Genomic DNA, 16,326 nt, shown 5'->3' with positions numbered 1-16,326 from the left:
GGGGTGATTTCCTGAAGACTGTACAACTGCATTCCTTTTGAAACCAGAGAAACCAGAAGTAATTAATTAATGAGGATACTATGGATAAATATCCATTTTGAAACATAGTATGACCAAGGCTTACAAAATAGACTTAATTTTTCAATTTTTATGACAAAGCATGAGTGTCTGAGCCCATAAACATGTCAAGAAAATGTTTACGGAGTCAGAAAACCATTTTTCCTTAGATTTCTATAGGACCAAAGTCGTCTGGTAGCCAAATAAAATGCAGGGTTAAGACCCTTCTGCATTGGTTTCTTCTTTTTTTTTTAGTTTTTTGCTGAGAATGCAGGTTTGAGGCACGATTGAGATGTTGTAGTCTGTTTTCGCTTCTTCTCTGTTGTAAAACTAAAAGCCAGTCTGACTGACTAGAAGGCTATGAGAAAGGCCCGAGTTAGACTTCTGTAGGAAATCTGTCATAACTTACGACATAACTGGAAATCCCTTTGGGTTTTTTTTTTTAAACTCTGTGCCCTATCCTTCCACGTAATCTGATGTGCATCTCCCAAGAAATGTAACTACATGGCAGGTTGATGCAGCCAGCTATAGCTGAATGCCTTGGAAGGCTGCAGCGTAGGATTAAAAGGCATGGCTGGTTATGTCTTGCGTGTCGTAAATTTATTTTCTAAGCTCAATTAATCTGTGGCCTCTGTAAACAGTTGCCTGATGATTTTATTGACTCATTCCCTACTCTTAAGTCTTTGTGTATAAAATATTTGAGTTAAAAGGTCAAAAAAGGAAGGCATGCTTTAGAAGGATCCTACCAAGTAATTCACAACACACTGAGTCTGCTCTGTCTCTCGGATTGTCAGTCATCAGCATGTCCAGTTTCAAAAGACCAGCAAAAATGCTCCTCTTTATGCTCAACAATGGACTTCACCAACCACTGGGGTTAATTTGTCTACCTCTATATTTTATGATCATTAGTTTATGAGTTTAGGGCCATCGGCTCCATAGCACATCTGTTACAATCATTCTTCAACCCATATCACTTATCACATTCTATTTCAAAACACAAAGATAACAAAGGCCATAATACTGGCCTCGAGGCATCACGATGGGACTTCAGCAAACAATGGCTTAGTTCAGCCATTTAATTACAGCCAAAACACCTGCCACGTTAAAAGATGAAACATTATTGCCATAACATGTCTACAGCACTTCCACTGTGTGGCAAGATGAAAATAAAATTTCTAAAAACTTCAGTTATCAGTTTGATTATACCCCCACTACTGAAAGATGAAGAAAACTGCCCCCTAAATGGTCAAATAACAATATGAATGCAGCATGGCTTGATTAAGTTTTAATTGTAAGAGTGTTTGCTGGAACGCAGTGTGTGTGTGTGTGTGTGTGTGTGTGTGTGTGTGTGTGTGTGTGTGTGTGTGTGTGTGTGTGTGTGTGTGTGCGCGCACGAATACAAGGAGGACATTTTTTCACCCACGATCCTTGAAGGTAGCATGAGTGACTGAAGTGGGTCACGTGAGATGCTCCGCTAAGAATGCGGTGACGTGGGAGAGTTCTGTCAGTGTAGCGGTGTCTGACAGCCAGCTTCCCCGGGCCAGTAGGTACCTCGCCCGGCTGAGGAATCCGACGGGGGTCGCTCAGAGACGGAGCACAGGAGAAGGAAAAAACAAGAAGGGGCGGACTGAAAAAACCGAAGCAGGGAGGTGAAGGTAGATGAGTTGTTGTTTCCGTTTCCCACTCCAGGACTCAGGGAACATGTTTTGGCTGTGATTGGACTTATATATGGAAGATGATATATATTTTTTCCTATTCTGCTTATTTTTTATTACTCCCCTTCTGCCTAACACCAGCTTTCCGAGCATCGTGAAGTACCAGCCGTACTCCTGCTGCTCTGTCGCTTCTACTCTCCCTCCCTTGCAGCGGGCTCCCCGATAGCCGTGCGGGGCGGGGATGCTGTGGTGTTCTTGCTTTCATTCTGACATGAAATAACACATCCGAGCAGCGGGCCAAACTTGGATAAAATCAGAAAACAACGCAGAAACAGAAAGGTGAGGGCGGGAGGAAGGGGATACGTAAATGAAGTAGAGGGCAGCAGTGTAGAGCGGGCACAAGGCGCAAGACAGGAGAGGAAGGAGAGGGGGAGTCGCAGCAGGAGGAGAACCAAAACCCGCAGGTTTGTTGAGCTTGTGGGGATGAGGACGAGGAGGAGGGACCTTACGCATCGAAGGTGTCAGTGCGATTAGAAAAACAGGGGGAAGGGAACTAAAGCCCAGATTGTTTCCAGTCCTGAGAGGCGGTGATGGCGAGTGCAGGCACCGGGGTCCCTGCTCTCCCTCAGCCGACCGCAGCCCCATCAGCCACCGCAGCGGCAGCAGCAGCAGCATGAGGAGGAGGAGGTAGGCAACCCTGCACGTCTCATCGGTCCCCCCACATCCTCATTATTCATTTAGCCTTCCCCGCCCTCCTCTCCCCTCCATTACATCCACCTTTCTTCCCCAGCAGCCTTGACGAGTACCCATCTAGCCATCAATCAATTTCTCCACACACCTTTGTCCCAACATCATGCATCTCCTCTCCGTCAGATACTTTCCAGAAGCCCCTCTTCCCCCCCACCCCACGGGGAAGGTGTACCAGAGGACCACTTATTTTAATTCCACTATTATTTCTTCCCCTAAGAATGAATGTTGTCCACTTGCCTGTTTTTTGTGTGACATTCCTGGAGGCACAGTGTCAGCAAAAGGGGTCAGTAGTGCATGCTGTATTAGTCTCCATAAAAATCAAGTTTAGGAAATCCCTCTGTAGACCTGCCAAGAGGCAAGGCCAGGGACTTTCCATCGATCCAGTTCAATTAACAGGGTTTTTTATCCACTTCATCATGTCGAGCTGCCTGAGCGTTTTTGGGCACTGAAGACCGTGCATAGTTGGGGGATATCTGCTAAATGCTGAGATGGAGAGGGAAAAAAAGGCTAACCTCCCCCGTCAGGGTGTTCGCTCTGACCACCAGACTATGAAACTTTAATAGGGTCTAATTTTCAAACCCCCTTATCATTTATTACAGTGGCGTCTGAACCGAGTCCTCAAAAAGAGTCCAAGGGAAGAGAACATGTGCAGGGCGTTAGTACTGTGAGAGATAAATACAGCGGTGATAGTTTTCAGATAGCACAATTAACGGAAGTGGATAGCACTTTCTCTGTCTGTCACTCACTTAGAGGAGAAGTGCGACGCTGTAGTATAATATTTACAGCTACGGTGGGTCCTCGATGCCAAAGCTTGATTTCCCAAAAGGTCAGGTCAAAGTCCAAAGGCTGCTCAACACTTTCTGCCACTGCCATAACTCAGACCTAAAGCTATGTAAAGACCAAACGAGTCTAAATGTTTACTGCATGTCTAAAGTGTATGCGGTAAAGGTTCAGTTCACACGAAATTGGATTACATCTGTGGAGTTCAGAACGCTGATGTATGTTTGAAAATAATCAATTTTTTCAAATCGCTTTTTTTTTTTTAATCCAATCAGCTTTGAAACATCTAAAGAGAATCTGTTTAACGTCACAGTAGACTGAGAAATGAGATGCATTGGTCAGAATCGGCCAATTTCCACACTCGCAGCCACAAGCTGAGGTTACGTTAGTGTGGAAGGTCCTCACTGTGAGCAAAAGACAAAGATTCACAAAAGTAAACCGTCTGCAGCAACAACCCTAATCAGACGCTTAAACATGGTTATTTTAAAAAAGCTAACAAAGGAAAAGTGACTAAAGCAAACCCAGAGCTCAGAGCCAACCACAAACCAGCAGCCTCGGTATGAGCAAAGGATCAAGGCAGTTATGGGGAAAATGATGGAGATGATTGAAAGAGAGAACAGAGTCTGAGGTCCTGCTATCTGCTGAATTTATACATTTACTGGAAAATGATGTAAGTAACATCTGATATTTGTCTGTTGCCCCTACTTTTGTTTGTATGGTAAAATATGTCAGGTAAAGATTCGTGTGCTAGCGAGTCATTTTTAGTTAATTATTTGTACCACTTCCCAACAGCACTGCACTTTACTTTCAGTTGTTTGCCTGAGAGAAATTGCTCTAACTACCTGCAGTTTGGAGGAAGTTGTAAAGTCTTAAAACCAGAATATGAATAACTTCTTGATTAGATACCAGAGAAGTTTGTAATTTGGGTCAGCTGACCTGATAAGGATCAGATATGGCTATGTCCTGTGATGGAAGGGCTCAAGTGGCCTGGCCCACATTTGACCGGGCTCTAGTCATGAAGGATATTAAAAAAAATAAAACGCAGCTGGCCATCCAGAGTGTCTCATCTGTTGTGCAACACTTAGCAAGAACTCAACCCTCCCTATCCTGCCGGCCCTTTCCAGGCTGAGTCAGACAGCAAACAACATTTTCAAAGGGTCTGAAAATTATCCTTTTTCTTTAGTTCTTGGACAGCAAGTCTGTGGATTATTTAAAACATCAGGACAATCTTTTACTTTTGGCGGGAGTAAAGATACAAAGCGGTTTTATTTTTAAACCTGTAAAAGTACAACAAATGCCAAATTTCCTTCTTTTGTATTTGGGTTTTGACCTTATCAATATTCTACAGATAAAATGACTCGTCCACGTAACTAAATATATCACAGGAAAGTTTGCTTTTGAGTAAAGCGTTACTGACAGAGGACACTTGGATTTATTGACAGAGACAAAAGAAAACAGTGAAATCAAGGAGCAGCATACGTTGTGTACCAGCTCTTTAATCCAGTATTGAAATTAAAGAGTATCACATGAATTTTACAATTTTTTTTATTTTATTTGTATACTAGCAGATTAGACTCAGACAGATGTACTCATGACTCATGTTGCATTATGTGTTGAGAAGAAGCAGCATATTAAAGGGCATATGAAAAGCAGTAACCTGAAGATAGTTGCATTTAAAACTCAAACTATTTTTTATTTCAGTGTCTGTTTGAGTATATTAAACTCTGTTTTATAGCTGAAGGATAATCCATATAGTACTTTTATTTTATTCTGTTTTAGTTTATTTTATTGTGTGTGTCTGTGTGTGTCTGTGTGTGTGTCTGTGTGTGTGTGTGTCTGTGTGTGTGTCTGTGTGTGTCTGTGTGTGTGTCTGTGTGTGTGTCTGTGTGTGTGTGTCTGTTTTTTATGTTTCTCTGATCTTTATTTTGGTGACACTGTGATTTCCATCCAAGGTTAGATGTGCAGTTGACTGACAGTCGTTGGGAAGATTTTTGGGTAGACTGTCAAAAAAAAGGAATTTGAATAGGATTCATAAATGTATTTGTACATCTAGATTCAGCTGTACAACATACAGGTAGACCGTACGGACAAAAATATTGCACTCTTGCCTTTTACAAACATTTGTTAAATAAATTGTTGTTCTAAAGTACTGACTGAATTTGAGTGTGTTACTGTAACAGGATGCCACTGTTACAGTAACACACAAGTCAGTTGGTGGAAATTCTTCCTTCCCGGATATTCCACGTAACAGCTGTTACTGCAGAGTAAGTGAAAGTGTCTTTTTGCTTCTTAAGTCTATTTTTCGAGGTTTTGCTAGTCTGTCATTTTTCTCTTCTCTTTTTTTAATTTTCTCCTTCCCCTAACCACCAAGGTGGCTTCCCCTCTCAGAGCCTGGTTCTACAGGACGTGTCTTCCTGTTAAAAGGGAGTTTTTCCTCACCACTCTTGCAAAGTCCTTGCTCATAGGAGAGACATTGATTGTTGCCATTTTTCTCCAGAATTGCAGGGTCTCTACCTTACAGTAGAAAGTACCTTGACGGGAGTGTTGTTCTGATTTCGTGCTACATAAATAAACCTGAATTGAATTGGATTGAATTCTTAGTCTCTTCAGGTTTTTTTATTCATTTGCTTCTCATTTGCTGCACAGCCCACCATAGAAACATATTAATGATCAGCCTGGTGTTGAGGTTGGATCATCTCTTGGCTGAAGTTTTCCACATGATGGCCCATTAGAGACAGCTGATATAAGCTTTTGGGAAAAAACTTCTTATCACCCCTGTGCTAATGTATTTATATTAGCCTAAACATAGCTATGTAGCTAGCCGCCAGGTGGCACATCATTATATGTAAGCGAGCCCAGCTTGACTAACCCTTTAAATGTCACAGCTAATGTGTTTTCTGTTTAGTATTTTAGACATACTTTGGTCAGAACCTGGTATCTCATCTTTAGGTAGAAACCAGTGAGATAGCTTCCTGTTAACGTCCAACTCGACTGAACCCTTGAATGTAAACTTAACTGTAATATCTGGGAGAACAACCACAGTGATCATTTTATTACGGCTGAAAAGATCTTTCTCTCTGAGTGGTGACTCAGAGTTTGATTGATTTGGAGAACTGAAGCAGCATTTGGACTGGGAAATGGCTAATGACATCAGATTTATCAAAGGGATAGATCAATGCCTGCCATAGTTCAAAGTAAAGGATAAATTAAAATAATTTGAAGTTGTTCAAAGCAAGCTAAAATCTACTAGATAGATAGATTCATTTGTTTTCTTGGCAAAAATGTGAAAAAGGCAACACCAAAAAGATCTTGGCTGTCAGGTTTTTTTTGTAAAGAAAAGTATGAGCTTGAAACTAGTTTTTGGTTCATCACTAGTTAAGACGCAATGTATTTTAATGATTTTGTTTAAAGAAATGCAGTTTTCTTAAGATTGTGAAAACCCTGCTTCTCACTTTGGTAAATATAACCAAAGTAAAGCTGCCAGCTGGCCATTCAGAAATAGAGCAACAGTGTGGAAATTAGAATAGGGATCAACCTCTGTCCTCAAGTTACTAGTATTCTTGGATTTACATGTTGAACTATTCACTGCAATCAGATGGTAAACAACAGCCCGAGAATGAAATGACAGGTTCTTGAAGAGGAGTGAACAGAAGTGAGGAACTGATTATGACAAGGACGAATGCTTTCACAATTCACTGACTGTTTTTGTTTTTTTTTGCTTTTTTTTTTTTACGATGAACTCAGCAGAAGATCCTGAGCATCATTGCTGTAAGAGCCAAACCACAGTGGCAGAAAAACCAGTGCTGTGCAGTTTATGGAAAGATAGCTATAAAGAAAGAAAACAATAGAAAATGGCAAATTTTAATTAAAATGCAGTTTTAAAAAGCTGCAGGGGAGATGCTTAAGTTAGGATTGGCTTTTATTAATCATGCATTAGTTTGGCTATGATACCAGAAATGCAAATGATGGACTACATTGTGCTGGATACTTTACTGATGGTATTTTCAAAATTGATGTCAAAAGGAGGGCTTTATGGATGAAGGTCCATGATTGAGGAGATCATAAGGAGATTATGTGTCTGCATTTTAAATGATGACTTCAATAGAAAATAAATTTAAAAAGGAGGAAAAAAAGCATTAAAAGCTGAGGTGGATTTGCCATGTGTGACTCAGTTGTTATGAAGAACATCCATGATGGTCTCAGTTCTCATATTTTAAACACTGTTGGAGATTTTTGGGAGCAGACAGGTGCTCTTATGCAGCAGTCGCCAACCCCCGGGCAACGGACCGGTACCGGTCCGTGAGTCATTTGGTACCGGGCCGCGAGAGTGAGACTCGGGTGTGAAATGTATGGTTTTCAGGGTTTTTATCGTTATTTTGTTTTCGTTTTTTTCGTTAACTCGGTTTTCCTGGGTCTTTTCACGTGTGTTATGAATAAATCTTCTTTTTTTCGGTACCGGTACTAGTTTTATTTTGTTGTATTTATCCGCGACACCTTAAAGGCCGGTCCGTGAAAATATTGTCGGGCACAAACCGGTCCGTGGTGCAAAAAAGGTTGGGGACCGCTGCTCTTATGAACTAGAGTTTAATGACTAGTGAGTTTGCCCGACAGCTAAAACAGTGAGCGTTGCAAAGCTGCATTCCTTGTTTGTTTACTGGGTGTGGTTTTTGACTCCACCTCAAATATAAAACAAGGTACTCACTGTCAACCTTGTTATATTTAGTTATGTTTCCATAGAGTGCATTGCTCTAAGCTGTTCTACAGAACTTAGGTTAAATCAACTAAAATGAGCCTGGATTGGATGTTGAATAGACAATAGATATTAATAGACCGTTCTCCAGGAAAATTGAAAACATGAGTCAGTTGTGGGAATCGCTGTAAAAAGAAGTCATAGCTGCCGGACACGTTATTTCCTCAACAACATATCTTTTATGATTTTAATTTTTTTCTAACAGCTGTTACTTCAGCAATAAGGTAAGAGCGGTGAAAAAAACATCTATGTAATTTGCATATCTACCTGACGTTTGATTCGTCTAATTTACTTCAGTCAAAAAGAACTGCAGTTAAAATAGTACTGACTTTATGGAGTTAAAGCTGAAGCGATGAGGCAATTCAGTTACAGGACAGGAAACTGAAGTAATTTGAGGATTAATTATCTTGAGTGTCTTTTCAAGTAAAACTGGCGGTGGTCAGAGGGCCCAGTGGCCCCAGTGTCCGGCAGCCTCGCCTCTGTCAGTGAGCCCCAGGGCAGCTGTGGCTACAATGGTAAATGGTAAATGGCCTGTATTTGTATAGCGCTTTACTAGTCCCTAAGGACCCCAAAGCGCTTTACACAACCTGTCATCCACCCATTCATACACACATTCACACACTGGTGATGGCAAGCTACATTGTAGCCACAGCCACCCTGGGGCGCACTGACAGAGGCGAGGCTGCCGGACACTGGCGCCACCAGGCCCTCTGACCACCACCGGTAGGCAACGGGTGAAGTGTCTTGCCCAAGGACACAACGACCAAGACTGTCCAAGCCGGGGCTCGAACCGGCAACCTTCCGATCACAAGACGAACTCCCAACTCTTGAGCCACGATCGCCCCCAGCTTACAATGTAGCTTGCCATCACCAGTGTGTGAATGGGTGAATGACTGAATGTAGTGTAAAGCGCTTTGGGGTCCTTAGGGACTAAGTAAAGCGCTATACAAGTACAGGCCATTTACCATTTAAAAGTACTTTTCACGTACAACTGAGCATTACTGAAACTAAGTAAGACAAAAGTATTTGAACATTTTTGCCACTTCAATTTTCAAATGTTTTAGAACAAGTTACTCAGTTCCAGTTACCCTCAGTTTAATGTGTATACAGTAGCACTCGTTCGTACAGTCGCAGTCATCCCCCTATGGTATTAAACAGAACAAAGAATGTGAGAATGATAACGCTTGTTCACAGTTGAGAGGAAGTTAACAGGAAGAGACTCTTGGTAGAAACAGGTTCAGTAAGGGGTTTTAGTAACTTGCTTGGACTGGTTGGGGAGGGAGGGGAAAGACAAGGAAGGAAGGAGAATATATAGAATAACGCGTAAATATTTATTTCAAAATAAGACACACAACTGCAACACAGGAAAAGACCCAGGGAAACCGAGTTAATGATAAAGACCCTGAAAACCATAAATTTCACGGCTCTATGATGTATATATAGTGAAGTGAAAAAAGTTTTCACTGGACTCTGCGGCACTGTAAAAACTAAGTACACCTCATGATTCAGTAGCTTTTAGAAGCACCTTTACCAGTTGTCATTTTCTGTACAGCTCGTTCTTCTTTACAATTTAGGTTCAGTTCACTTATGTTTACAGGCATTCTAAATGCACAGGTGACCTAAGCTCTTGCCATATCATTTCTGTGCTTTGTCTGGGTCACTGCAACTCAAAGGGGGGGGTGGCTATTTTTCAGCCATTCTGTTATAGGCTTGCTGGTATGCTTGGGACCACTGTCTTGTTGCATTAACCAGTTTCAGCCAAGCTGTAGCTGATCTACATTCATCTACAGAGAAGTTCGTGTTCGATTCATTGACTGCAAGGTGCCCAGTTCCCGTGCCTTCACAATAAGCCATATCACCCCTCAACCACTGTGCTTGCAAGTTGGAATGAGGTGTTTGTGCCGATTTGTTGTTTTTGGTTTTTTCCAAACGCAGCCCTGTGCATTATGCCCAGACATCTCTAGTTTAGTCTTCTCTGTCCAAATGACATTGTTTCACAAGACTAGTTTTTCCATACAAGTTATATCTCATTCAACCACAACACTCAGGATTTGTTTGTCGAAGTTGTTTAGCCTTTGATAGCTCTTTTTAGAGAGCCCTGAGCTTTCTTTACTCCAATGAAGGCAGTATGGCGTAACACTAGTTTAGCATTAAAAGAAATGATAAATGTAGTGGTTGCTTCAAGGCTGGTGTTATTAGAGGAAACAGGAATGTCAAATGAACCACATAATCAGTCGGCCCTGTTCCAGTGAAGCAGAATTTAACCTCTAACTTCAGTGAGCAGCCGCTCTAAGCGGCTCAGAAATGGGAGCCGTTTTCCTCAAGAAAATGTGTCACTATCACAAAGTGCATTTTTTTCACCGGAAGAAGGTCATATCTTCATTGACATCGGCAAAGCATGTTTTGCATGCATCTCACATCGTTTAGTCAAAAGCAGTCTAGGCTGCTTATGCAGGCATAGAAACAATGTATGCAAACTGTGGAGATTGGTGTGTGAACCTTGGGAGTTTCTTCCTGCTGGTTTTAAGGCTGAGAGAAAAGGCACTACAATGTATGCTTAGTATGTTACCAAAGTGCCACTCCCCCAGGCATCGTTCTGATATTGACCGCTGCTGAAACGCTGGGGCTTTAATTAGCACTAGTGTAACTAATTGGCTTATATAGAAGGGACATTGATGGGAGGCAAGAAAATGAATTAATGAGGAAAGGCATTGGCAGATTAAATTGCACTGCTAAAAATTAAAAATGGATGCCTGATCTCCTGGTGAAATTGGCATTTAGATCCTACACAACGTCAGAAATCCATTGAGGGTTGTAAGCGCATGGGTGGGGTAGATGTCAGATTTCGCATGTGTACCCGTGCGTACATGCTTATTTTTATGTGTATGCGCCTCTGTGTGTGGACTCTTCATCAGAGCTCATGGAACTACATGCTCATTTAGCTGACAGCAGAAATCTCTCAAGCGCTGGATGTGCTTCGATGTAAAGTACGTTAACCTTTAAAACAAAGCCGGCCCTGGCCTCTCTCATTCTCCTGTAATTGCTTGCGCTGGGTAAGCACACTCGCCTGAAAAGGTTATCGTGTTCCTTGTCAGTTGTCATGATGAATGAGCAAACATAGCAGGAAAATGAAAATTGCAAGTTTAGATTTAGAAAAAAAACCTCTCTTTTAGCAAGCTGGCATGTAGCATTTGCACAAATTATTGCTCCATTGTTTCGTATCTCAAATTATTAAAAAGCAAGCAAACAAACAAGAAAGGCAATGCAGGCAGGCAGTAAATTAACACACACAGGAAGCAAAAGTGGATTCGAGACTGCTACACTGCTGCTACATTAATATTCACTAGAGTCTAGTACAACCTCCAAGTTTCTGCTGGCATATTTTGTTTTCTCTAGTGATGTGTCTACTGCCAGCATGTGTGTGTGTGTGTGTGTGTGTGTGTGTGTGTGCGTGTGTGTGTGTGTGTGTGTGTGTGTGTGTGTGTGTGTGTGTGTGTGTGTGTTAGTTAACGTGGACAGCAGTGATGATGTTTGCGTCAAGTGTGAATATAATTATGTGTGATGTGCACATGCGTCTTTTGTCTGTGTGTGTACACAGATCTGATTATGTGTGTAGCGTATTTGCTGTGTGTATCATTAAATCTTGTCTGCATTATATTCTGGGTTTGTCTGTCAGTGATCCCAACAAAAATGATTGCATGTGTGCTGTTTGCTATCCATATGTTTGACTATATTGCATAGTAAATGCTGTTTTTGTGCAAGCTAACTGTTTGCCTCGGTGACTCGCCGAGCTGGTGCGTGTATACCAAAATCTTTTTAGGTAAATCCTGCTTCAGAACAGTGCGTTTACAGAGCCAGGCTCATTTTAGATCATGAACCACATACAGCGTACTTTGATCTTAAGTGTCACTCAGTGTAAAGCCGTTTAATTAAACATTTAATCTGTGAAATATCTTAATATAGGGAAAAAAGACGGGCATTTTTAACTTTATGTCTTGGTTTTTTGTATATGACAAAGAAAGGCTGCTGTAGTAAATGAACAATATGTCAGTATTGGAAATAAATGTGTAAAAATAACAGAAGTAGTTCTGGGTTGTCCTTGCCTAGACTTTCCTGTAATTATAAATACTTTAAACTTTTTGTTAATTCACAGGATTAACAAAAGAGTCAGATTTGAGGCTTTCCCAGGCCGATTCTGGCCAGCAGACCTTGAATTTGTCACCCCTGGCATAGAGTTCTCTAAGTGGCTCGTCTGTCAGTTGCATTCTGTGCATTCTCGCCATTATGTCTCTCTTGGTGCACAACGTCCTGTTGGACAGCACACATAATCACTTAGATTTTTGTCCACACTGTGTGCCTGTTTCCTTATCTGTCCTCTCCTTATACTGTACGTCTCCATGTTCCAACCTCAAGCAGCCTGGGTGATCGCAGCTAGACAGTAGGCAGCATTGATAAGCTGGAGGTAGAAGGTGAATGGCTGGTGATGGCTGTTATCGCCAGAGGCTGGCTCAGGCTTAGGCACCACTGCCTGCTGGACCCTGAAAACTCATTTTGACAGATGCATCTCTTCCCTAGCTGTTGACGCGCTGCGGGGGGCTGATGACACTTGCTTGCCCATGCGGCTCAGGGTAGCGTTAGCTGGCACCACGTTGGGCCAAACCTGCAATTTATAGTTTGCCCCAGGCATTAAACTGAGTAATGACATGCAAAGAAAAAAGAAACCACCATCTCACCATGCCTACCACCAATCTGCCAGCCCAAAATGTAGCTTCCACCAGTCTTGACTATTTTAACTGGGTTTAACTGTGAGATGAATTCCTGATTCTCTTTATTTTCTGTCATTGTGCAAAGTTATGGCTGTCAGTTGTGTAAACCATGAGATAGAATTATTCGGGATGTGTTCTGTATCTCAGCAACTAGACACACACCTGGGAGTGCTTGTTTTTCAACCATACAGATGCACTGTATGCATAATTTTGAGAGCAGCATCCAGGCCCTGCCGTGTTGTTCGTCCCTGTCCAATCAAAGATACAACAGTGCTCACGGTGATTCAGCTACTTCCTTTTGAACTGTTAAGTCAGCTTACCGAGAGAGCCGTTTGCCTATTGGACCCTCCATCCACAGAAAGCTATAATTGAGGGTTTTTTAGTCAAAATCACTCGAGCGTGTCAAAACAAGCCATGAGAAAAACAAAGCACAATTAATAATTAGGTTCAGTTCTTTCCCACAAGTAGAATAAAAACCACACCTGCAATTCAGACAACTAACATGTGGCTCTGTGCCAGTGAATAGGAGGTGCTTTTGGGCTGCTTCCAAAGCTGTTTTCTCAGTCTCCTTTTTTTCTCTTTTCAGATTTTAACCCTGCTCTAAGCTGCATCGGGGGGAGTTCAGACATTCCCCTGACTCCACCAGGAGGCTAACTCCAACCTGTCTGCCAGCTCAGATAACCCTCTGATTGTTGACAACCACATGTTTGCGGTGACTGTATGTGACCGCCGCCGCCGCCCATTCTCGAGCAGCAGCAACAGCTTCCTGCGACCCCGACCTGCATCATGCAGTGGAGACGGCGGCACTGCTGTCCCATTAAGATGACCTGGACCGTCAAGCGCTCCCTCTTTCGGACCCACGTGGCCGGGCTCGTCTCACTGGCCCTGCTCTTCGCCGTTTTCTTATTTTTCAGCCACCAAGACTGGCTGCCAGGGCACAGCGGGCCTCGCGAAAACCCGCTTGCCTACACTGTCAGGGGCCTCCGAAGCCCCAAGGGAGAGGCGAACCAGAGTAACTCCCTGAGGGGCCTTTGGAGGGAAACAGGGAATGTTGCACCAAAACCTCTCCTCAACCTCAGCTCTCAGCAGGGTGAGGGGGCAGCAGGAGAGGCAGCAGGCGTGGGGGGAGGAGGAGGTGGAGGAGCCAGAATGGGTGTAATGGGGCTCGGGGACTCGATGAGTACTAACAACACGCTAGAGAAGGAGATGGGTGTTGGCGGGAGGCTTAGCGCCCAGCCCTATCGATACATCCTGAATGAGCCCTTCAAGTGCAGAGACAGCACACCCTTTCTCATCCTGCTCATAGCTGCAGAGCCAGGACAGGCCGATGCTCGCAATGCAATCCGCCAGACGTGGGGAAACGAGAGTGTGGCGATGGGCCTGGGGTTTGTCCGTCTTTTCCTGCTCGGCACAGGAAAGAGTTCGGACACCCTCCTTCAGAGCAGAATCGAGGAAGAGAGCCGCGTTTACCACGATATCATTCAACAGGACTATCAGGACACTTACTACAACCTGACCATCAAAACTCTGATGGGCATGAACTGGGTAGCTACCTATTGCCCACATGCTTCCTACGTGATGAAGACAGATAGTGACATGTTTGTCAATACAGAGTATCTCATCCAGAAGCTGCTGAAACCTGAGATGCCTCCGAGGCAGAGGTATTTCACTGGCTACCTGATGAGGGGCTATGCACCAAACCGAAACAAAGACAGCAAGTGGTACATGCCACCAGAGGTGTATCCAAGCGAGCGCTACCCGATATTCTGCTCAGGCACGGGGTACGTGTTCTCAGGGGACATGGCCGAGCTGATCTACCAGGCCTCGCTCAGCATACGCAGGCTGCACCTGGAGGATGTTTACGTGGGAATCTGCCTGGCGAAGCTGCGCATCGAACCAGCACCCCCTCCCAACGAGTTCCTTTTCAACCACTGGCGTGTGTCTTACTCCAGTTGTAAGTACAGCCACCTCATCACATCCCATCAGTTCCAACCCAATGAACTCATCAAGTACTGGAACCACTTGCAAAGCAACAAGCACAACGCCTGTATCAACATGGCCAAGGAAAAGAGCGGCAGGCACAGACACCGGAAGTTCCACGGAGAGAGGCCTCCATGATGGATCCTGCGATTACACCCCATCTCAAAAAAGAAAAAGAAGAAAGGTGGGAAGGATAGAAGAGCTCAGTGTAACTACAGATGGTGAAGGGCATGTTGAACTCTCAGTACTATACCTTATGGGGATAAGCACATTGTTTTTGGTATTGTGTACAGTTGATTCAAACTATTTTTTTAATCAAAAAATGAAAAAAATATGTATTGTAAATCTATTGAGCTATTTCCAAAAGGGAGAATGGAGGACATTTCTGTGTGAAATGGAGCGTGCTAAAAAAAAAAAAAAAAAAGCTGCAGCTCAAGAGCGGTGTTTATGATAATTCAGGTGCCAACAGAAAGGTGGTAATTTATGCTCTTCTCTAAAGGGTAGTACAGTATGTCACATTCTACGAATACACAAAAAAAAACAAAAGAAAAAAAAAGAAAAACATTAAGACACAAGTGTGTTTACAAAGACAAAGGGAAATGTACATGTACTATGTCAAAAAGTTATACTACCTAAATATGAATGAATGATATGAACCTTTGACGTTGACCAGTTATGCTGCCCTGTTTCTCAGTGTTTACTTTCCAGATCTATCGATGAATACCACCCTAAAGAGAAGGTTTATCTGTCATATACTGTATTTTATTTAAAACGATCGACATGAACGCACCCAGAATCACATCAGAGATGACTGAGATTGTATTTTTTAAAGCTTTACATTGACTATGACTCTGCACTTCAGCAAATGTGCAATGAATCAGTTAACGATTAAACGTTCCAAAATCACTTTGTGTGCAGCAGTGTGTGTCTGTTTTGTCGGGGGTTCTTCCTAAGCTGTCGAACGTAAAGTGGTGTGGACCACCGGACGTTAGCAGAAGAGCTACAGTGAGCCTTGGCATCAAAAAGAGTACCGAGTGGATGGAACACATTTCTGCTAATAGAAATAACTAAATTTCCCTCATATGTATCCAATTGGGTGGACATCTATTCATCTATACTTCACACTTTGTCCACACAAACCATACAATAAGCCCTGTACCTTAACTACAGTGGCGGTGAAAGTTCAAATGCACAGCAACTCAAAACAGCACATAAAAAATAGTTAAAAGCAAAGAAAACCATATGGAAAAAACACACAAGTGAAATTAATGAAATGCCACAAAAGCTCACAAGAAAAAAAACTCACCAAACCCAAGGAACGTGCTTTTGGGGAGACAATAACGTGATGAAACCGTTTTGGAAATCACAAGCGGACAGTAAATGGCTAATAGCAAACATGTATGTGTGAATCTTGAGCTTAAAACGTACATTAGGTTGCATCTTTTTCTCCCTCACAGCAATAAATCCTTTGCTTTTTTGAAGAGTCTCAATGCACTGTTACTACCACAGCCGTTCCGTCACATTAATGTCTCCCCAAAAATGCTTTCTTAAGCTGCAGTGCATTTGATCTTTCACAGCCACCACACTT

At 42.7% G+C, this 16,326-nt stretch overlaps 1 protein-coding gene across 1 annotated transcript; it reads left to right on the top strand.

Annotated features, from left to right (window-relative positions):
* The first annotated feature begins 1,551 nt into the window (after nucleotides 1-1,551).
* Nucleotides 1,552-15,644, top strand: b3galt2 (UDP-Gal:betaGlcNAc beta 1,3-galactosyltransferase, polypeptide 2). The gene is made up of 2 exons (XM_063500898.1): nucleotides 1,552-2,399; nucleotides 13,345-15,644. Exon 2 carries the CDS (start codon nucleotides 13,545-13,547, stop codon nucleotides 14,874-14,876), a length of 1,332 nt encoding a protein of 443 aa, XP_063356968.1. The 5' UTR covers nucleotides 1,552-2,399; nucleotides 13,345-13,544; the 3' UTR covers nucleotides 14,877-15,644.
* Nucleotides 15,645-16,326: the final 682 nt, after the last annotated feature.

Source organism: Pelmatolapia mariae, linkage group LG17 (genome assembly GCF_036321145.2).
Source record: "Pelmatolapia mariae isolate MD_Pm_ZW linkage group LG17, Pm_UMD_F_2, whole genome shotgun sequence".
Classification (NCBI taxonomy): domain Eukaryota; kingdom Metazoa; phylum Chordata; class Actinopteri; order Cichliformes; family Cichlidae; genus Pelmatolapia; species Pelmatolapia mariae.
This window is presented reverse-complemented; position numbering and strand designations above follow the sequence as displayed.